The sequence below is a fragment of the Sardina pilchardus genome, chromosome 20, assembly GCF_963854185.1.
Source record: "Sardina pilchardus chromosome 20, fSarPil1.1, whole genome shotgun sequence".
NCBI lineage: Eukaryota > Metazoa > Chordata > Actinopteri > Clupeiformes > Clupeidae > Sardina > Sardina pilchardus.
This window is the reverse complement of record NC_085013.1, coordinates 31,571,068-31,594,353: the sequence shown is the minus strand read 5'-3', so window position 1 is coordinate 31,594,353 and position 23,286 is coordinate 31,571,068. Positions and strand designations below refer to the sequence as shown.

General features: G+C 41.7%; 2 protein-coding genes and 1 long non-coding RNA gene across 6 annotated transcripts in view; 2 read left to right on the top strand and 1 right to left on the bottom strand.

Annotated features, from left to right (window-relative positions):
* The window catches only part of itpk1b (inositol-tetrakisphosphate 1-kinase b), a 58,036-nt gene that overhangs the window by 12,841 nt on the left and 21,909 nt on the right, over positions 1-23,286 (bottom strand). For both annotated transcript variants that reach the window (XM_062522566.1, XM_062522567.1), the window contains 3 exons: positions 21,872-21,970; positions 4,128-4,168; positions 2,141-2,306 (listed from right to left, as the gene is read on the bottom strand). In XM_062522566.1, the coding sequence (XP_062378550.1) occupies positions 2,141-2,306; positions 4,128-4,168; positions 21,872-21,970 (306 nt within the window). The remainder of the gene's footprint in view (positions 1-2,140; positions 2,307-4,127; positions 4,169-21,871; positions 21,971-23,286) is intronic.
* Positions 9,462-12,870, top strand: LOC134067809 (uncharacterized). Its single transcript, XR_009936562.1, has 3 exons — positions 9,462-9,544; positions 11,861-11,911; positions 12,198-12,870. It is a non-coding gene; the product is annotated as an uncharacterized LOC134067809 (long non-coding RNA).
* LOC134067695 (neurofilament heavy polypeptide-like) lies at positions 12,934-21,300 on the top strand. Of its 3 annotated transcripts, XM_062523098.1 has the most exons (9): positions 12,934-13,482; positions 13,570-13,668; positions 13,752-13,823; positions 14,628-14,699; positions 15,336-15,407; positions 16,278-16,349; positions 16,434-16,505; positions 17,149-17,223; positions 19,989-21,300. In XM_062523098.1, exons 1-9 carry the CDS (start codon positions 13,074-13,076, stop codon positions 20,204-20,206), a joined length of 1,161 nt encoding a protein of 386 aa, XP_062379082.1. In that variant the 5' UTR covers positions 12,934-13,073; the 3' UTR covers positions 20,207-21,300. The 3 variants fall into 3 exon arrangements, with proteins under 3 accessions (XP_062379082.1, XP_062379083.1, XP_062379084.1); XM_062523099.1 differs by lacking the exon at positions 15,336-15,407; XM_062523100.1 differs by lacking the exons at positions 15,336-15,407; positions 16,278-16,349.

Here is a 23,286-nt window from a genome sequence, read left to right as displayed (position 1 = left end):
CTGAAAATAATGGACCAGAAACCAGTAACATCACATCACTGTTTCATTTTACAAAAATATAAGTTATTAAGTTTTGACAGTTTTATTAAGTTTTCTTTTCTAAAATTAATTTTCAAATGCGCAAACAATTTAGCGCCCTCTGTACTCTGTCCATTTGTCACAAAATCAAATGCAAGGAGCGTGGCCACAAGGGGAGCAGTGGGTGGTAACTGCACAGTAGAGGGGCGCAAAACCTCATTTGGCCAGTCATGTTTCTCAGTAATAGGAACCCGCTTTTGGAACGACTTACCAATAGAACTAAAAACACAAACTGAACTGAAAACATTTAGCAGTAAGGTAAAACACTGGCTGAAAGTAAATCAGGGTTGCAGCCACTAGGACACGCATGCACACACACACACGCACACTCTATTGTCTATGTTTTACTGTACTGTCTGTTGATGCCTGGCTGCTCGCATTGGTGAGAGTTTGCAGGCGGTTAGGTATCTGGGGACTGTGTCTTATGTGATGTGATGTTTTGCTGTCTGGGGTGTGTGTGTGCGTGTGTGAGTGTGTGTGTGTGTTTGTGTGTGTGTGTGTGTGTGTGTGTGTGTGTGTGACTGGCTGTTCGCATTGGTGAGAGTTTGCGGGCGGCTAGGTATATCTGGGGGTTGTATTGTATGTGATTTGCTGTCTGTGTTAGTGTATTGGGGTATGTTGTGACTGTCTGTCCATATAAGTGAGAGTATGTGGGCAGCTGGGTGTCTGGGGGTTATGTTATGTGACTTAATGGTTGTGATGCTCCTTTGTATGTTGTGGTTATTCTGTTGTGTATGGTCAGGGTATGAACACTAAAATTACCTTGATCTTTTGTTGGTCTATATATGTATAGAGAGGTGTTTGCACACATATACTACACTTTTTAGATTACTTTTAGACTACAACATGTTTTTTTAGAAAGGTCTGACCAGGGACTGGGGTTGCAAATTAGCCAACTGGCTAGAAACCTTTTATGTAACACATCTACAGACATTGTTATGGCATTGACTGTGATAGCTATGTATGTAATAATGTGCGCTGCATTGTCCCTGACAAATAAACAAATAAATAAAATAAAATAGAACACCCGAAACAAATAAATTATAACGTCAGACTATCCATGCACATGCCTGTGTTGATAGAACAATGTTAGAAATAAAAACTAACCTTGCATCGCATTGCAATAGCCTACTTTGTTCCCTGTATGGCAGTGGCGGATTGATATTGAGAAACTAGTCCCTCCAAATGTAATAAATCATTGAGTTACAAGGTTAGTTTTATTTCTAAAATTATTCGATCAACACGGACATGTATATCGATAGTCTGACGTTTTAATTGACTTTTCTCGGGTGTGCTGTGGAGTGAGTAAGACTGTTTTGGATGTTGCCGTTAAAATGCGTTAGCTCAGAACCAGCGTTAGCAAAGGGGAACGCTGCAACTGAAGGAAGGGGTTAAACGCGATAAAAACGGTCTCCACCGACCTATATCACATCAGCAAAGTTGGAAATGAGGTCCTATGTCCAAAATTCCGAACTATTCCTTTAACCGTGTGTGTGTGTGTGTGTGTGTGTGTGTGTGAGAGAGGGAGAGAGAAAGAAAGAGTGTAACTGTGTGTTTGTGTGAGACAGAGAGAGTGAGTGTAACTCTGTCTGTGTGTGTGTGTGTGTGTGTGTGTGTGTGTGTGTGCGAGTGTGTGTGTGTGTGTGTGTGTGTGTGTGTGTGTGTGTGTGTGAGAGAGAGAGAAAGAAAGAGTGTAACTGTGTGTTTGTGTGAGACAGAGAGAGTGAGTGTAACTCTGTCTGTGTGTGTGTGTGTGTGTGTGTGTGTGTGTGTGTGTGTGTGCGTGCGTGCGTGTGTGTGTGTGTGTGTGTGTGTGTGTGTGTGTGTGTGTGTGTGTGTGTGTGCGCGAGTGTGTCTGTGTGTGTGTGTGTGCGTGTGTGTGTGTGTGTGTGTTCACCTGCAGGTCCAGAGGGGAAGTTCTTGAGGGAGGGTCTCTCCACTACGGCGTGTGAGTGTGTGTGTGTGTGTGTGTGTGTGTGTGTGTGTGTGTGTGTGTGTGTGTGTGTGTGTGTGTGTGTGTGTGTGTGTGTGTGTGTGCGTGTGTGTGTGTGTGTGTGTTCACCTGCAGGTCCAGAGGGGAAGTTCTTGAGGGAGGGTCTCTCCACCACGGCGTGTGAGTCTCCCACTACGAACACCTTGTAGAGGACGGCGTTGTGGTTGATGAAGCTCTGGCACACACACGGGGGCTGCACCGCCTGCAAGCCCTCCGCACTGAAGATGATCGCCATCTACACACACACACACACACACACACACACACATACACACAAGTAAGTAAGTAAGGTTTATTTATAGAGCACATTTAACCACAGCTCACACTGTCCAAAGTGCTGTACAAAGTGCACAAGGGTTGATGGAGAGAGGTAGGTAGACAGAGGAGCTGGAGATGTGGGTAACGCTTTAGAATAACATGTACTTATTAGCTATTAACAGTGCATAACAAGCAGTTAACAATTAGTTACTAACAGTTAGTTAACTGTTATCCTTTAATAACATTAACTAACTGTTAACATACAGCTTGTAAGTGTTAATAAGCAGCATTTAAAGTTACTTACAAGCATATTTGTTAACAGTGCTGGTGTGTTGAGTGCTGATGTGTTGAGTGAGTGTTGATGTGTTGAGTGAGTGCTGATGTGTTGAGTGAGTGCTGATGTGTTGAGTGAGTGCTGATGTGTTGAGTGTTGAGTGCTGATGTGTTGAGAGAGTGCTGATGTGTTGAGTGCTGATGTGTTGAGTGAGTGCTGATGTGTTGAGTGTTGAGTGCTGATGTGTTGAGTGCTGATGTGTTGAGTGCTGATGTGTTGAGTGCTGATGTGTTGAGTGTTGATGTGTTGAGTGCTGATGTGTTGAGTGTTGATGTGTTGAGTGCTGATGTGTTGAGTGCTGATGTGTTGAGTGCTGATGTGTTGAGTGCTGATGCATTGAGTGCTGATGTGTTGAGAGAGTGCTGATGTGTTGAGTGCTGATGTGTTGAGTGTTGATGTGTTGAGTGAGTGTTGATGTGTTGAGTGCTGATGTGTTGAGTGAGTGCTGATGTGTTGAGTGAGTGCTGATGTGTTGAGTGCTGATGTGTTGAGTGAGTGCTGATGTGTAGAGTGCTGATGTGTTGAGCGCTGATGTGTTGAGTGCTGATGTGTTGAGCGCTGATGTGTTGAGTGCTGATGTGTTGAGTGCTGATGTGTTGAGGGTTGATGTGTTGAGTGAGTGCTGATGTGTTGAGTGCTGATGTGTAGAGTGCTGATGTGTTGAGTAAGTGCTGATGTGTTGAGTGCTGGTGTGTTGAGTGCTGATGTGCTGAGTGAGTGCTGATGTGTTGAGTGCTGATGTGTTGAGTGCTGATGTGTTGAGTGCTGAGTGCTGATGTGTTGAGTGTTTATGTGTTGATGTATTGATTGCTGATGTGTTGAGTGCTGATGTGTTGATGTGTTGAGTGCTGATGTGTTGGGTGAGTGTTGATGTGTTGAGTGAGTGCTGATGTGTTGAGTGCTGATGTGTTGAGTGCTGATGTGTTGAGTGCTGATGTGTTGAGCGCTGATGTGTTGAGTGCTGATGTGTTGAGCGCTGATGTGTTGAGTGCTGATGTGTTGAGTGTTGATGTGTTGAGTGCTGATGTATTGAGTGCTGAGGTGTTGAGTGCTGATGTGTTGAGTGCTGATGTGTTGAGTGCTGATGTGTTGAGAGAGTGCTGATGTGTTGAGTGCTGATGTGTTGAGTGAGTGCTGATGTGTTGAGTGCTGATGTGTTGAGTGTTGATGTGTTGAGTGTTGATGTGTTGAGTGCTGATGTATTGAGTGCTGAGGTGTTGAGTGCTGATGTGTTGAGTGCTGATGTGTTGAGTGAGTGCTGATGTGTTGAGTGCTGATGTGTTGAGTGCTGATGTGTTGAGTGCTGTGAGATACAATACCGCACTGATACCAATAACTGCTACATTGGTCACTATATTTTTCACGTTACATTTCAATACCTTTACATCTGTGTATGTATGTGTGTATGTGTGTGTGTGTTTGTGTGTAGGTGTGTGTGTGTGTGTGTGTGAGTATTTCTCTTACCTCATGAGAGTTGGTTCCATGTGCTACTCGCGTTTTACAAACTGTAAAGGAGAGCAGAAGAGAATTCAAAGAAAGCACACACACACACACACACACACACACACACACACACACACACAAAAGAATGGAGCTCTGTATGGCTTTAACATTGCTCGCTTTGTGCATGGTCTATTCTGTCCTTAAAACACCCCTAAACGTTTGTTTTTAAAAGTGTGCAGCTCACCGAGTGGTTACTGGTCTTCAACAATCTTCTATAGCAAGTTTAGCAGCGAAATACAGCTTCTGTCATCTGTTATCAGGGATTTTCGAAATCCCGGAAGTACTTTTTCAACCCTGTGTGCCTAATATAACACAAAAGAATTTGAATTTCACTGCGAAACTTGCTATAGAAGATCGTTATGACCAGTAACCACTCGCTGAGCTGCACATTTTTAAAAACGACCGTTTAGGGGTGTTTTAAGGACAGAATAGACCATGCACAAAGCGAGCAATGTTAAAGGGATAATCCGGAGTGAAATGCACTTTAGATCAATTTTTCGGACTATTGGGAGTACATACGTTGAGTTGACACCAAAATCATGTCATTCGGATGTATTTTGAGAAAGTTCGAGCTCACCGTTTTTAGCCAAAACTCGTTAGCCTGGAAGTGACGCGGGCATGTCCTTTCGCCGCTACAAAACGCTATTTTTATACCTCTTCTACTGTTCCAAACAACACTACACTTACGTGGTAGTGAGAAGAGAGTTCATTCTGGACTCTCTATCCGACCACATAAAGACGTGGGGATACTTCGGTTTGGCTTTAGGGATCCTCTTCTCACTACCACGTAAGTGTAGTGTTGTTTGGAACAGTAGAAGAGGTATAAAAATAGCGTTTTGTAGCGGCGAAAGACATGCCCGCGTCACTTCCAGGCAAACGAGTTTTGGCTAAAAACGGTGAGCTCGAACTTTCTCAAAATACATCCGAATGACATGATTTTGGTGTCAACTCAACGTATGTACTCCCAATAGTCCGAAAAATTGATCTAAAGTGCATTTCACTCCGGATTATCCCTTTAAAGCCATACAGAGCTCCATTCCAAACCTGCCAAATTCCACAAACAGGCTAAATTGTCTAAATCTCGGTGTCTAACTCGAACTCGTTTTCATGCTAGGCAATACAGAAAACGGGCTTAAAGTGTAAAATACCGAACTATTCCTTTAAAGTAAACGTTCCTATCAATGATCTAGGCGGCGCATTCTCTTCTCTCTCCTCTATCTTACAGGCTAATGGTTACTGGCTAGAATGGCTCCGGGTCAAAGGTCATACAAAATAGATTAATCTGCACTATTTTTTTAATCAGTTATTTTTTCTCAAATTAATTAATAGAAATTAATCAGTGATTTTGTGAATGAGATCACCACGCAAGGCAGGATGGGAACACCCAGGCTAGATTTTGACAGCATTCAAAATTTTGCTATTTAAAAATGTAAACACCACAACAAATAAATCACCTACAGTTGTGTGTGTGTGTGTGTGTACTCACTAAAGGGGAAGGTGAGGTGTGTGTGTGTGTGTGTGTGTGTGTGTGTGTGTGTGTGTGAGTGTTTGTGTGTGTGTGTGTGTACTCACTAAAGGGGAAGGTGAGGTGTGTGTGTGTGTGTGTGTGTGTGTGTGTGTGTGTGTGTGAGTGTTTGTGTGTGTGTGTGTGTACTCACTAAAGGGGAAGGTGAGGTGTGTGTGTGTGTGTGTGTGTGTGTGTGTGTGTGTGTGCTCACTAAAGGGGAAGGTGAGGTGTGTGTGTGTGTGTGTGTGTGTGTGTGTGTGTGTGTGTGTGTGTGTGTGTGTGTGTACTCACTAAAGGGGAAGGTGAGGTGTGTGTGTGTGTGTGTGTGTGTGTGTGTGTGTGTGTGCGTGTGTGTGTGTGTGTGTGTGTGTGTGTGTGTGTGTGTACTCACTAAAGGGGAAGGTGAGGTGTGTGTGTGTGTGTGTGTGTGTGTGTGTGTGTGTGTGTGTGTGTGTGTGTGTGTGTGTGTGTGTGTGTGTGTACTCACTAAAGGGGAAGGTGAGGTGTGTGTGTGTGTGTGTGTGTGTGTGTGTGTGTGTGTGTGTGTGTGTGTGTGTGTGTGTGTACTCACTAAAGGGGAAGGTGAGGTGTGTGTGTGTGTGTGTGTGTGTGTGTGTGTGTGTGTGTGTGCGTGTGTGTGTGTGTGTGTGTGTGTGTGTGTGTGTGTGTGTACTCACTAAAGGGGAAGGTGAGGTGTGTGTGTGTGTGTGTGTGTGTGTGTGTGTGTGTGTGTGTGTGTGTGTGTGTGTGTGTGTGTGTGTGTGTGTGTGTGTACTCACTAAAGGGGAAGGTGAGGTGTGTGTGTGTGTGTGTGTGTGTGTGTGTGTGTGTGTGTGTGTGTGTGTGTGTGTGTGTATGTGTGTGTGTGTGTGTGTGTGTGTGTGTGTGTGTACTCATCTTACCGATCAATAGGGGACTATGGGTTGATTGCACACCAACCAATAGGGGACAATTGACTGAGTGGGGACCTAAAACCATAGTCCCCACCAGGATAACAGCTATACATGATAGCAGATGTCATGCTAACATACCTAGCATCAATATCTCAAATTTTTGTATCGTCCCCAAATGTTCTGATTTTGTCCGGGTGTGTGTGTGTGCTGAGGATCGAAGCTTAGGAGTGAGACACCTCTGGTCAGTGGCTGTATTGCAGGTGTGTAAACTATGTTGGAGGCTCCACCCCAATGACATTGCCTGAAGTCAGGTTCCGCCCATGGGTTCCGCCCACAGAAGTGGGCATTGTCACATGACCATTAGCCACCAAGAAACCAGGAAAAGACAGTTAGTTACTGGGGAACAGCAAAGGAAGTTTACCCATAGGCTAAGGTTACTAGCCTAGACGTGGTGAAACCAAGCATATTATATTGCCATACTCAGAATCTCCATACATATGCCTGTTTCAAAGTTGTGTGTTTTATCTATGGCCTGATAAACCTGGTTTAACGGGTAAACTAACTTTAAAGTTGGCCTAGATTCGTGTGTTAACGCCACTCCTTCCAGCAACATGGCCAACTTAGTTTAATTTTCATGTCAGTGGTTAACTCATTTGCACAAATGAATGAGTGATTATTCAACATAGGCTTTAAGTAGGCTACTTTACAAGGCCTAGCCTACTATTAGAGTATTACTAGATTACTACACGTTTGAAATCGCCAGTGTTACGTCCGCTAATTGCATAGTCTTTAAGCACTTCTCGAATTATGTCCCCATACAGACTATAGAACACCCCTCCCCCCAACATTTTGGCGGTTTGGTTGCAATCTCTTCTCCACTCTCTCACTCGTGGTCTCATGAGAGATAAGACTCAAGTCCCCAAATAGACTACGAACGGATCCCCCCCACCCCACCCCAGACGCTTTTGGCGGGCTCAGTTTTACATCCATATTAGGCTACTAGCCTTTTTTTTTTGTATTCCATAGGTTTAATTCTAGTCGAAAACATTTCTAATTGAAGATACCGGAATATAAATTATTAAATTAATGAAAATAAAAAAGTATTAATTTCGGTTATTTTATTTCAAACAACGCAAGAGATTAACGTCCAATCAAAAGCCATCTATCCCATAATATCTTTCTTCAACCACAAGAAGTTCTTTTGGGCAAGCGCCATTTTGATGAAACCAGTGTGCGTGGAGGAGAGGACACGTGTGTGCTGTAAATGTAAGTTTAATGTTCTTTCTTGTAACACTTTAGACTTGAGATGCATATTTTTTTGATAGAAGAGCAGGGTAGTTATTGTTGCTACGTTATAATTTCATTAATGTTAATGTTAGTGACTGGATACGAGTCTAACACCACTTCGCTGGTACTACGGTTAAGTGTTGAATTAATGTGATGTACAACGTTATACTTTTGACGGCTTTGATCCTCGAAACCTGCATGCTTAAAGCATGTAACGTTTCAGCAAGCCAACTACCAAATGTCATTAGATAGCAAGCAAAGAAGTTCGCACGTTAGCAAATGACCGTAGATTAGCATAGATGGTCTAACAGGGGACATCTGCACGTTGGCAAGCTCACCTAACGTTGCCTAAAGCCAGACAGCATGCTAATGAAGTAAACACGTTAGCAAATTAACGTAGGTTAGCATAGATGGTCTAACAGGGGACATCTCTGCACGTTGGCAAGCTCACCTAACGTTGCCTTAAACCATACAGCATGCTAATGAAGTAAACACGTTAGCAAATGACCGTAGGTTAGCATAGATGGTCTAACAGGGGACATCTCTGCACGTTGTCAAGCTCACCTAACGTTGCCTAAAACCAGACAGCATGTTAATGAAGTAAACACGTTAGCAAGCTAACAGTGTTATCGAAAAAGTAGAGACCTTGCTACTGTTAATAAGTTAATACTTTAGCGAGCTATCATAATGACAACGTAGCTTAACAGCCTAGTTATACAGACATTAGACTAGAGCTGTTCAGTTGTTTCCCCCCCATGATGTCAGTCTTATATTCTTCTATTATTATCTCCTTAGATATTACTTGTTGAGCATGTAAAATGACAAGGTAAGCCTTTTACTTGTATTCCTATAGTCATGTTTATTCCAGACTAAATTTGGGCTAACATATTGATGTATAATTATATGTGTTGCACTATTATTAGTGTAATGGAGTAAAAATGCATGCTTTTCTTTTCTATTGCATAGTGCCAACGAGAGGTTCTTAAAACGGATGTTAGTTTTGCGCCAGCATCACTCAAAGTGTGAATCCCGGTATGATAAAATGGTATAGTTGACAGCTGCACTGTCATTAGTTTGCACATCACAGTAATGTTTTCTAAACAATTCTCTAAATAAATTGTATATGGGATGAGTCAAAATTGTAATATAAAAGGATGATGTTGCTCTTATTAAACCAATAATACACCATTTAATGCAATTAACTGCTGTAGACCCAAGACTTAGAGATGGAGGCACACTGTAGATGACTGTTACACACAAAGCAAGTCAAGCTTTTGGCTTGCCTTACATTTGTTTAATTAAAATATCATTATTCAGTGGCAACATGTCTCTGGTAGTTATGTAATAACTATAACCAGTATTGCTTTCTAAATTCGAGTAGAATAAAAAAAAATGTGATTTGGGAGATTGTTTTCTTCAGTTGCACATTGATTGTAGCTAAAGATGGCAGAATGCAAATTAACTAGACATACAGTGTTCTTTTGCACTTTGATGAGAAGAAAGAGCAATCATTATTGTTAATGCAATAAAATCATTCTTGAGATTTGGCATTCTTGATGGGCATGAAGTGGAATTAGATGATCATTTTATAGCTCATATGTTTGTTACAGACCACCATGGAGAAGCAGGAGAGCGATGCAGAATCGGGATACAAAACGGAAGGCCCAAAAAGAACAACAAAAGTACGAAATGTAAGTAATTTACATTCTAAATATGTTAAGTCACTCAGTGTTTCCTCCAGGAGATAACACGTCCAACCTGGACAATCTCCTGTTGTGTGCTAACGGAAATATGTTTGGACCTGATTCTCTGTATATTGTCCGGTCTTATGTGATTGCTATAGTATATTGCCAAAAGTATTGGGTCACCTGCCTTGACGCCGATATGAACTTCAGTCACATCCTATTCTTAATCCATAGGGTTTCATATGACGTAGGTCCACTCTCTGTAGCTATAACAGCTTCAACTCTTCTGGGAAGGCTTTCCACAAGGTTTAGGAGTGTGTTTTTGGGATTTTGTGAGGTCACACATTGATGTTTGATGAGGAGACTGACTCTCAGTCTGCGCTAGGGCTGCACGATATTAGGAAAACATGCGATATGCGATAACATTATTGAGTACTGCGATAACAATATAATTTGCGATATTTAAACATTTCATGTTTTTCTCCATTCTACTTGCTTCTAGCATAGACTGATGCAGACTATTAAAAAAGAAATGCATTGATTCCATTCCAACATGTTTTTTTTTGGTTGTCGTGTTTTGTAAAAACAAAACAAAAACCACTGTCAGTTCCAGTTTGACTTTTCAATGAGGGTCACTGGTCAGTCAGGAAAATGGTCATGCCATTTTTTTTTCTTTTTTTTCCCCCATATATCTGAGTTTTTAGATTCGAGTATTTTCAACTTTACGGTCATTGCGCAAGTGAAATACCAGTAACGAAATTCAGTTTTACATCTAGCCAGTGATGCAAACGAGTAGGCTAACTGACATGTCAAAAAGTGCATCCATATGAAATGCGTCACTACACCATCCCATACACATAGAAGCGAACGGTCCCGGTGGACTTTTTCTTTGAAGTTTTAAAGTTGAAAGGTGTTGTGTGGATTCTGCGTTGTTCGTTTTAAACTGAAATGAAAATGCAAAGCAACAGCGATTACCACAAACTTCAAGCCTACCTCTGCTTGCCTGATCTGAATGCACCTCTTCTCGGTCGGAAGATAGGCTTACTTTTGCTTTTGGCCAAACAATCACTCGCTCGATTCGCAAGGACTTAGAGTTGGATTTTTTGGATAATAGGACTACACACAATTAGGCTATACATGCTATTTAAACGTAGACGTAAACGTATCACGTAGTTTACAACTACCAATTGAAATCAAAGTAACTTGCATCGATTCCCCTCTCAAAGAAGCACACGCACTTCAAACTATTATGCGTTTCACAGGCAGGCTAAACCGAGCGCGTAATTTAGGCGCTCCGTTTGCTAAAATAGTTTGGAACTCTATTTTGTTTTCACACGTAGCCTACGCGTTGCTATCACATCTGATGTAGCCAGTTGCACTGATCATGGAAGGTGGTTGATGTGGCCTCCCTGTCAGTCTCACACGCGTGCATTGTATATTGCAGTGTATTATTGCCTACGCAAAAACTGTATCAGACCTTTAAAGCTCTCGCGGGCCACATACTGTATCAGATCCTTTAAGCTCTCGCGGGCCATATGAAATGAGGTGGCGGGCCGCATTTGGCACAGAAAATGTATCAAATTGTATCGAAAATTAAGTAATCTTTGCGGTACGTCCATCGCAAGCATTGATATCGCGATAGCGATATATTTTAGATATATCGTGCAGCCCTAGTCTGCGCTCTAATCCATCTCAAAGGTATTCTATTGGGTTGAGGTCAGGACTCTGTGCAGGCCAGTCAAGTTCATCCACACCAAACTCTGTCATTCATGTCTTTATGGACCTTGCTTTGTACGCTGGTGCACAGTCATGTTGGAACAGGAAGGGGCCATCCCTGAGCTGGCCTCTCGGCAAAAGAGATTTTGGACAATTCCATGCTCCCAACTTTTTGGAACAGTTTGGGGATGACCATTTGCTGTTCCAACATGACTGTGTACCAGTGCACCAAGCAAGGTCCATACAGACATGGATGACAGAGTTTGGTGTGGATGAACGTGACTGGCCTGCACAGAGCCCTGACCTCAACCCAATAGAACACCCTTGGGATGAATTAAAGGGGAGACTGAGAGTCAGTGTGTGACTTCACAAATGCGCTTCTGAAGGAATGGTCAAAAATGCCCATAAACACACTCCTAAACCTTGTGGAAAGCCTTCCCAGAAGAGCTGAAGCTGTTATAGCAGCAAAGGGTGTCATATTTAGCCCTATGGATTAAGAGCAGGATGTGACTGAAGTTCATATGGGGGTAAAGGCAGATGACGCAATACTTTTGGCAATATAGTGTATATATTTGATGTCCTCCTATGTGTTCTTGTCCTCCACAGAACAGTGGTTCAGAATTTGTTCCAGAGCTACAGCGAACGGAAAGTGTGTTTGTAAGTGATAATGTAAGACTACTTGACCCAGTGAAATATGGGAGAACAGATTGTGTTTTGTGTATTTGTTGTGCAATGTTGTCTCGATGTTAATGAATGAGTTATGTTTTATCATATGTGGTGATATGTTATGTCATAGTGTTAATAGATTACATTTAATAGATACTCCTATTACTCTCATTCATACCTGGTATTTGACTAAATCACAGCTTTTTAATATCAGTCAGCAGACTGCAACATTTTCTAAACATTGCTTTAAAATGAATCTTTGTTTTTCTATCTGAAGCTCACAAAAGAGATGCTGGGCATTCCCAGAGATTCTTTGACCATCAGTGAAGACAGTGGCAGTGAGGACGATTATGTTCCAGACTCAGAGGAGCTGTGCAATCAAAATGATGTGTGGATTGTAAAGATGGGAGAGCAAATGTTTAACAAAATTGGCCATGATCCTTCAAAACACGAATACATTAGGCAAAAGATGAGGGAGGTTGGAAGACTGCTGTCAGCAGGTAGACAGGAATCCCAAATGCAGACAATGGAGGATTTCATTCTTCCGTCAAACTTTCCCCATGTTGTGAATGCTGTGAAGCATGTGGCAGGCTTTGACAGTAACTCTAATTCTTTCAAAATCCCTTCACTGGCTTTAATATTAGGCCACAGCTTGCAGAAGATTGCGAGCATTATTGAATGTCATGCAATGATATCGGGGAAAAAGAAAATTGTTGAAAATGCACAACACTTCAAACAAATGTACCGAACATGCTGGAATGAAAAGGTTTCCTCATCTGCACTGAAAACACTTTCAGAAGCGAAGTGGAACAACCCACAACTGCTGCCATTCACCGAAGATGTTAAAAAAATGCACATGTACATGGATCAAAAACAAAAAGATGTATACCAACAGCTAACAAACAAGGAATCATCAAGCAACTGGGTTGATTTAGCTGAAGTAACCCTCGCTCAGCTCATACTGTTCAACCGTAGAAGAGAGGGGGAGGTGTCAAAAATGCACCTAACTGCCTTCACTGAAACTGATGTGCCATTGCATGCAGATGTAGCTGAGGCTCTAACTGCTCTAGAGAAGAAGCTGTGCGAACACTTCAAAAGGATTGAAATTCGTGGGAAGAGAGACAGGAAGGTCTCTCTACTGCTAACCCCAGCAATGCAGGCGTCCATGGAATTGTTAGTGAAGACTCGTGCATCCTGTGACGTTCTCGAAAATAACATCTACTTTTTTGCCAGACCTAGGCAAGATACATTTATACGAGGATACAAGTGCATTCACCAGTTTGCAAACGAGTGCCAAGCCAAATACCCAGAGTGCTTATCCTCTACGAAATTAAGGAAACATGTATCCACACTTTCCAAGGTTTTGAACCTCATGGATACAGAAATGGATCAATTGGCTGATTTTTTGGGCCACAACATCGCAGTCCACCGCAAGTTCTATCGCCTGCCAGAAGGAACACTACAGCTGGCTAAAGTTAGTAAAGTCCTGATGGCCATAGAAAGAGGGTGCTTAATGGACTACAAAGGAAAGAATTTGGATGAAATTCAGATTGATCCCAATGGTAATTATGATGTTGAAGGTTAATGTTATTCTCACTATGATTTACACATTTAGTAGATTTCACAAGTTTCTGATTGATGTGCTTTAGAAACCATTCCAGAGGAGAGTGACCATTCAGAAAGCGAACTGACAGGCGAAGAACTAAGCCCATCTTCTACATCCTACCTACCTTCAGCTGCTAAGAAAAGTGAGTTTTACGGGTAATTTGAATGCTTGCATGTTGTCTTGAAGGTGTTGAACATGATGCTGATTTTAATGTCTGAAACGCAGGCACTTCAAAGAAGAAACACTGCAGGCAATCAGAGGACGAGTCAGAGGATCCAGGTTCAGCTGCTAAGAAGCGTAAGTATTAAAGGAAGACTCCAGCGTGTTTTCATATTAAACTATGTTATTCCCTTAACCTAGATGAGTTGATGCATACATCTCGCGTTTCAGTGCGTGCACTCACTGGCTCTGGCGTGCGGCGCTACTTTGAAAGCACTTAGCTAGCCTAGTTCATTCATTAGGATCCAAACAGAGATGAAGTTAGAAGCGATCAAACACCTCCACCTTTTCCCTATTAAAATACAGTTACATGAGTAGTCACACGACCAAGTATGGTGAGATTAAGTAAAACGTGGCGCATTCTATGCGGGTAAGAGGGATAACTATAGTGTGTGGTGGAATAACTCTTGGGAGCATTTCGACTCGGCGCAGAAATATCATCACTCTTGCACTCTCAGTTTCACTTTGGAGTGAGGATATTACTGCGCCGAGTCAAAGTGCTCCCAAGTGTTATTCCGCCACACATTATAGTTATCCCTCTTACCCGCATAGAAATGTGCCACATTCTGTTTTGTCTCACCATACTGTGACTACTCGTGTAACTGTATTTTAAGAGGGAAAACGTGGAGGTGTTTGGTCGCTTCTAACTTAATCTCTGTTTGGATCCTAATGAATTAACTGGGCTAGCTAAGTAGCACTGCGCGCCAGAGCCAGTGAGTGCACGCATTGAAACGCGAGAGGTATGTATCAACTCGTCTTCGTTAAGGGAATAACATACTTTAATATGTAAAAACTTAGTGTTCCTTTTAAGGGTAATATGAATGCTTGCAGGTTGTCTTTAAGGTGTTGAACATGATGCTGATTTTAATGTCCGAAACGCAGGCACTTCAAAGAAGAAACACTGCAGGCAATCAGAGGACGAGTCAGAGGATCCAGGTTCAGCTGCTAAGAAGCGTAAGTATTAAAGGAAGAAAGACTCCAGCGTGTTTTCATATTAAACTATGTTATTCCCTTAACCTAGATGAGTTGATGCATACATCTCGCGTTTCAATGCGTGCACTCACTGGCTCCGGCGTGCGGCGCTACTTTGATAGCACTTAGCTAGCCCAGTTAATTCATTAGGATCCAAACAGAGATGAAGTTAGAAGCGATCAAACACCTCCACCTTTTCCCTATTAAAATACAGTTACATGAGTAGTCACACGACCAAGTATGGTGAGATTAAGTAAAACGTGGCGCATTCTATGCGGGTAAGAGGGATAACTATAGTGTGTGGTGGAATAGCTCTTGGGAGCATTTCGACTCGGCGCAGAAATATCATCATTCTTGCACTCTCAGTTTCACTTTGGAGTGAGGATTTTACTGCGCCGAGTCAAAGTGCTCCCAAGTGTTATTCCGCCACACATTATAGTTATCCCTCTTACCCGCATAGAAATGTGCCACATTCTGTTTTGTCTCATCATACTGTGACTACTCGTGTAACTGTATTTTAAGAGGGAAAACGTGGAGGTGTTTGGTCGCTTCTAACTTAATCTCTTAATCTCTTGAAGGTGTTGAACCTTGATGCTGATTTTAATGTCTTAAACGCAGGCACTTCAAAGAAGAAACACTGCAGGCAATCAGAGGAAGAGTCAGAAGATCCAGGTTCAGCTGCTAAGAAACGTAAGTATTAAAGGGATATTCCGCCATTTTTGGAAATACGCTCATTTTCCACCTCCCTTCGAGCAAAACAATCGATATTTACCTTGATCCCGTTCGTCCAGCCATTCTGTGAGTCTGGCGATACAACTTTTAGCTTCAGCCTAGCATAGATCATTGAATCGGATTAGACCATTAGCTTCTCGCCTGCTAGCTTCATGTTTAAAAGTGACTAAGATTTCTGGTAATTTTCCCATTTAAAACGTGTCTCCTCTCAAGTTAGAAAGTGCAATAAGACCAACTCAAAATGAAACCTGGCGTTTTTCTAGGCTGATTTGACATGGAACTACACTCTCATCTGGTGTAATAATCAAGGCAACTTGCAAACGTACCATAGGCGCAGTGATATCGTACGCAGCATCTGAAAATAGTCCCCATAGACAACAAGCAGTAGTAGTGCCAGTAGTTTGCAAGTTGCCTTGACTATTACGCCAGATGAGAGTGTAGTTCCATGTCAAATCAGCCTAGAAAAACGCCAGGTTTCATTTTCAGTTGGTCTTATTGCACTTTCTAACTTAAGAGGAGACACGTTTTAAATGGGAAAATTACCAGAAATCTTAGTCACTTTTAAACATGAAGCTAGCAGGCGAGAGGCTAATGGTCTAATCCGATTCAATGATCTATGCTAGGCTGAAGCTAAAAGTTGTATCGCCAGACTCACAGAATGGCTGGACGAACGGGAACAAGGTAAATATCGATTGTTTTGCTCGAGGGGAGGTGGAAAATGAGCGTATTTCCAAAAATGGCGGAATATCCCTTTAAGGGCAATTTGAATGCTTGCATGTTGTCTTGAAGGTGTTGAACATGATGCTGATTTTAATGTCTGAAACGCAGGCACTTCAAAGAAGAAACACAGCTGGCAATCAGAGGACGAGTCAGAGGATCCAGGTTCAGCTGCTAAGAAACGTAAGTATTAAGGGTAATTTGAATGCTTGCAGGTTGTCTTGAAGGTGTTGAACCTTGATGCTGATTTTGATGTCTGAAACGCAGGCACTTCAAAGAAGAAAGACTGCAGGCAATCAGAGGAAGAGTCAGATGATCCAGGTTCAGCTGCTAAGAAACGTGAGTAAGGTTTTGTTCATGCCTAACTGATAAATAAATGTCATCGGAAACAGCAGGGGCCATATTCACAAAGAATCTTAAGGCTAAAAGTAACTCCTAACTTTCAGAGGATGCTGTAGCAACATAATAGACATCCCCAGGAAGTCTTCTGCACGTAACTTTAGGTATGGACAAGAAATGTAGCCACCACATCCTAACGATTTACGAATGTGCGTAGCCACCACGTTATTCAACTATGCCGCGATGACTTATGCAGTACATGCTCACAACGTTGCCACAATGCAACTGTCAGCTGCGGAGTAACTATTTTAGCCCTAAAAGTAGCAAAAGTCTGGGATAGATTAGAAATAGTCAAGAGGACTCCTAACTCACTAAGACCTTTTCACAAACATTTGTAAGCTGATTGTAGCATTTCACATCGCAATGTGTTCAAATACACATACAGAATCACTTACAGGAGCTCTCAATTGCGAGGGAGTAATTGTGTAACCACCAATAACCAAAACCATTCATTAGCAACATTTAAACTAAAGGTAATGTATCATCATAAATCAAATGAAATTGCTTCCCCTCTTTACAAAAGTGTTTTCATACAGATTCATTTAAAAAAAAACTTGTTTGCCCTTCTCAAAATTGTTTTTAGGCACATCAAAGATGAAGAGCCAAAGCAAATGTGATGAACTGAACTCCGATGTTCCAGACACAGCATCCAAGATATGTAAGTATGATGGATGTTTGTGTTCTGATAGAAACGTATGTAGCCCGTTCAAAACTATTGTATCAGATGATGGGGTTTGTGATCAAGCAAAGGTAACACTTTAGTTAGGGTGTCGCTGTTACAGTGTACCTACCTAATTAGGTACAGTGATACAACCTGTGTAACAACATGTACTATCAGGTACTATCATTGTACTTGCATTATGTATTTGTGGGTACCTACATATAGTTGTTACGTTGTAATACTGAGTGCTTTTACAAAACTTTGCCAATTTGCCTACATTTTTCATCGGAGGCAAAGGGCTGACCTGTTAGATGGGGTAAATCTGGTCATGATAGATTTAATATACAAACCATTCTTAGCTCCAGTCAAGGCCTTGTTGTAGAAATATTTTATCATTTACTTTAAGCATGAACATCAGCTTCTGATCACGCCAAAACTTGTCAACCAACTACCCATGTGACCTTTCGAAAATTTGTTGATGATGCAACTGCCTTGTGACTGTGTGACTGATCGTTGCTGATGAGGCCTTTCTTCTTGATTGAATCAGGAAGAGGCAAGGCCTTTAAATGCAGAGAGACTACACAGCCCGGGAGGCTCAATCGGCCATCGCCCTAAGCGGTGTGCTACACTGAGTCTCCGGCCGTAGTCTTGAAACTGTTGTTAGCTAATAAATGTCTTACCATGTTTTATAATCTCTTAAGCTGCTTTTGTCTGCTTGATACTGAATTTTCTTACTGCCTCATTGTCCTTAGTGCACATGTAACAGCTGCACTGCTACACCTTTGTTACTCTTTGATACAGTGGAGTAAACCTGTTAAGTGTACCAGTTAATTACTTGCACGCACATATGACATGTATGTTGTGTCTTTGATGTCGTGGAACGTCTGCCATTACCCTACGTAGCACATGTATGAACTGTGTTGGTACACACTCATTGCTCTTTGACAGTGGCATAAACCCATTGAAATGAAGTGTACCAGTTATGTACTTACATGTACATATTACATGTATGTTGTGTCATTGGGACACAAGAGGACATACATGTAATATGGATGTATGTACAGTACTTATCTGGTACTTTATTTTAATGGATTTGTTCCACTGTATTAAAGAGTATTTAGTGTGTACCAACACAGTTGATATATGTACTATGTAGTGACTTAGTAGACCTGTTCCAAGACATTGAAGACACAGCATACATGGCATATGTACATGTAAGTAATTAAGTTGTACACTAATTAGGTTTATTCCACTGTATCAAAGAGTAACAAGGTTGCAGCAGCATAGCTGTTACATGTCCCTGAAGACAATGAGGCCTTGACTGGTTTGTATATAAAATCTACCATGAGCAGATTTACCCCATCCAGCAGGTCTCAGGTCAGCCCTTTGCCAATTTGCCTACATTTTTCATCAGAGGCAAAGTTTTATAAAGGCATTCAGTATTACAATGTTACAACTACAGTATATGTAGCTACCCACAAATACATAATGCAAGTACAATGATAGTGATAGTACATGTTGTTACACAGGTTGTACCACTACCTAATTAGGTAGGTACTAGTGATGCGCGGGTCGGCCCGTAACCCGCGGACCCCGCGGTCGGGTTGGGGCGGGTAAAGAAATGATCACTTTATTTGCGGGGCGGGTTGGGGCGGGTCATTAAAAACAAAATTACATTTTAAAATCCATGTATGTTGTGTGCAATTCCCTATAGCCTATATTAAATGAACTGTATGTAGGATTGTGGCCAAAACGAGTAGGCTAGCCCACTGCAATTACTTTCAAAATACTGTTGCGCGGCGTATCGCCTCTCCCTCCCCTCTGAGTCGCGGTTGCCAGCTTGCTGCAGGATCCAACAGGAACAGCAACAGGCTGCTGCTAGCTTTCAATGGCAAGTGCTAATGTTGTTTTCCTCAGCATAATGACAGAGAAACGAACTCTGATAATGCATTACGTCAGCAATGACTAGCCGTTATTATTTCCCAAACAATTCCTTAACCTACCTTTTCAATTCAATGAGCCACCTCCTCCATATGGCTCCACATAACGTTACTTTGCACAAACATGCATAACTTGTTTGTTCAACTGTCATAGGCTATTTGAAATGTCAATTTACACTAAGTAGCTTACAAGTAGGCTAAGTTAGCCAAACTGATGAATCTTTATCTGTCCAGGAGCAAATTAACAACACTGACTGTCTTCAAATTCTTCTCCGTTTTCAGCCGCCTCAATCTCCTATACAAATCCTTGTTTTATTTCGGACGTATTTCGTAGGCTATAATGTTTAGCCTAGATTACAAACGCTGCTTTGTAGATTTTTGCTGTGTATTTCTAGATTTTTTAAATGTGTAGCCCATCATCTTGTTATAATGACCTGATTATCGTTCATATTCATAATCATAGCCTTTGTTGTTGCCAGTTTACAGGCGATGTTTCCAAGCACTTACAATGCCCAGTATGTAATAGTCGCGGGGCGGGGGCGGGTTGTCAAAATAGATACAGTGGTTTGGGGCGGGCTGGGGCGGGCCAAATAATTTCATAAAAGCGGGACCCGCGGGTTGAAAAAATACCCGACCCGCGCATCACTAGTAGGTACACTGTAACAGCGACACATTAAAATAAAGTGTTACCCAACTTTTAAAAACATTATACAACAATTCATCCATTATCAGCCTTGAAAGATACATTAACGTGAATATTTTGGGTTAAGCATATTTCATTAGTGTCATTTGGATATTCTTTGTTGTGATTCTATTTCACAGCCTGCCGCAAGAGAAGACCATGGAGTCCAGCAGAAATCAGCGCTGTTGAGAAGACATTGATGACATGCATAACTACAGGCAGAACTCCTGGCAAGGCAGACTGCATGGATTGTATCAAATCAGCACCTGAAGCACTGAAATATCGTGACTGGACCTCAGTTAAGTTCTATGTGAAAAACCGCTGTGTGTCCTACCAAAGAACCACACAGAACCTTTGATAGCAATTTCATAAGTTGAGTTTGGGGGTGGGAGATGGGAATGTGTTAACAGGGCTTGAGCATTTTATAGGACCACACAATACATGCCCTGTACCAAAGCATTTTAGAGGACAACACAATAATACATGCCCTGTACTTATTTAGTATCCTTGTTTATATTTTATGTTGGCAGAGGGTCAACAATGTTTTTATTTTGATATTATAGTACATGCACTTTATTTTAACAGTACTTAAATGATTTTAGGTTGGGAGAGGGTCAATTGTGTACTTTTGTTGTTAATATAGCAGTACATGCTCATACAGACAGGCTTTATGATTGTGATAATGTTGAAGTGTGTTGAATGTGAGAAGAGGGTAAGTTGTATCCTTGTTGACGAGGTTCATTAAGAATATTCTGACAACATTTGTTTATGCATTTTATTGTTTTTTTTTTATTTTCATTATTCAATATTCATTATTTGCAATACCTGAGTAGGTATTTGATATTAAGAAGTGATCTGCTTTTTCACATGACTGTAGCATTACTTAAGCACTTTCAGAAATAATGTACTTATAACTATCACAACAGTCTACCTCATAACGTTCTAATGCAGTGTGGTTGTGCATTCTGGCACTGTATTAAGCAGCCAATAAATGTGCTGATTGCTACTAATGTTTTCATTACTTTCCTTGTGTATACCTATTAGCTTCAACTTGGTGTCATGAGGCAGGTCTCACGAGTATCTCCAAAACAACAGTAAATCCTCAAAACTCATGGTATTATAGTATTGCAAATGTGGTTTACATTACATGTGCTCCTTTAGAATGGTTTTCATTATATCCAAGAAAATACAGTAGTTGGTCCCCAGATTGCACTGTGCTTGTTGATGACATCACTTGGGTGGGCGTGACTATGGGCGGGGCCAGAGTCCTCACTTTGTCCACCTGACACCTGTCCCCTGTAGCTGGTCTGGAGTCAGGTGTCAGACTAACTTCAGGTATGAAGTGTGTATTCTATATTTCAACTGATTTGCTTATTACTGAACCCATATACAATGCTCCTGTGCAATGGCTTGTCTGTACCATGCTTAGAAAGTGGTGTCCCCAAGAGTGACCATTCTGTCAGGTGTCCCCAGGTGGTGATAAAGATGGGTATGTGTGTGTGTGTATGTGTGTGTGTGTGTGTGTGTGTGTGTGTGTGTGTGTGTGTGTGTGTGTGTGTGTGTGTGTGTGTGTGTGTATGTGTGTGTGTGTGTGTGTGTGTGTGTGTGTGTGTGTGTGTGTGTGTACTCACTAAAGGGGAAGGTGAGGTGTGTGTGTGTGTGTGTGTGTGTGTGTGTGTGTGTGTGTGTGCTCACTAAAGGGGAAGGTGAGGTGTGTGTGTGTGTGTGTGTACTCACTAAAGGGGAAGGTGAGGTGTGTGTGTGTGTGTGTGTGTGTGTGTGTGTGTGTGTGTGTGTGTGTGCTCACTAAAGGGGAAGGTGAGGTGTGTGTGTGTGTGTGTGTGTGTGTGTGTGTGTGTACTCACTAAAGGGGAAGGTGAGGTGTGTGTGTGTGTGTGTGTGTGTGTGTGTGTGTGTGTGTGTGTGTGTGTGTACTCACTAAAGGGGAAGGTGAGGTGTGTGTGTGTGTGTGTGTGTGTGTGTGTGTGTGTGTGTGTGTGTGTGTGTGTGTGTGTGTACTCACTAAAGGGGAAGGTCAGGCCCTGCTGCTTCATCAGCTCCAGGGTGTCGGGGCCGCACGGCTCGTCCAGCAGCATGAAGGGAGGGGAGCAGATGCGCTCGTCTGGGGCAGATACACAACACCATGACTCATCATAAATAACACATGACTCATCATAAATAACACATGACTCATCATAAATAACACCATGACTCATCATTAATAACACCATGACTCATCATTAATAACACCATGACTCATCATTAATAACACCATGACTCATCATAAATAACATCATGACTCATCATAAATAACATCATGACTCATCATAAATAACACCATGACTCATCATAAATAACACATGACTCATCATAAATAACACATGACTCATCATTAATAACACCATGACTCATCATAAATAACACCATGACTCATCATAAATAACACCATGACTCATCATTAATAACACCATGACTCATCTGGGGCAGATACATATCACCATGACTCATCATAAATAACACATGACTCATCATAAATAACACCATGACTCATCATAAATAACACCATGACTCATCATAAATAACACATGACTCATCATAAATAACACATGACTCATCATAAATAACACCATGACTCATCATTAATAACACCATGACTCATCTGGGGCAGATACATATCACCATGACTCATCATAAATAACACATGACTCATCATAAATAACACCATGACTCATCATAAATAACACCATGACTCATCATAAATAACACCATGACTCATCATAAATAACACATGACTCATCATAAATAACACCATGACTCATCATAAATAACACATGACTCATCATAAATAACACCATGACTCATCATAAATAACACCATGACTCATCTGGGGCGGATAAATAACACCATGACTCATCTGGGGCGGATAAATAACACCATGACTCTGAAGGACTTAGATGTGTGGTGGAGCTAACACACACACACACACACAACACACACAAACACACACACACACACACACAAACACACACACACACACGCACACACACATAAAAACATGGACATGTTGAAGGAGTAAGATGCGTGGTGGAGCTAACATTCACCTATAGCCTCTCCCTGCATTTGGGTCTGAGGCTAACCTGAAGCTAACCTGAAGCTAACGTCCCAGCTAATTACAGTTTTTGCCCGTTGCTTGCACACAATAGATCCATCCTTAAACTAAAGTAACACAACTTGAAGCTTTTGTACCATATCTAAAACACATGTACCCATACCTTGAACTAAAGTGCTGCTTTGCAATCTAGTTACAATTCTACAACACACTTAGGGCCAGATGTACTAACGTTTTGCGCCCATTTTAGGCGTAACACGCACGTAAAAATATGGCGATGGTATGTACAAATAGGGCGCAATGAGAGAAACGCGCAGACTGCCTGCCGT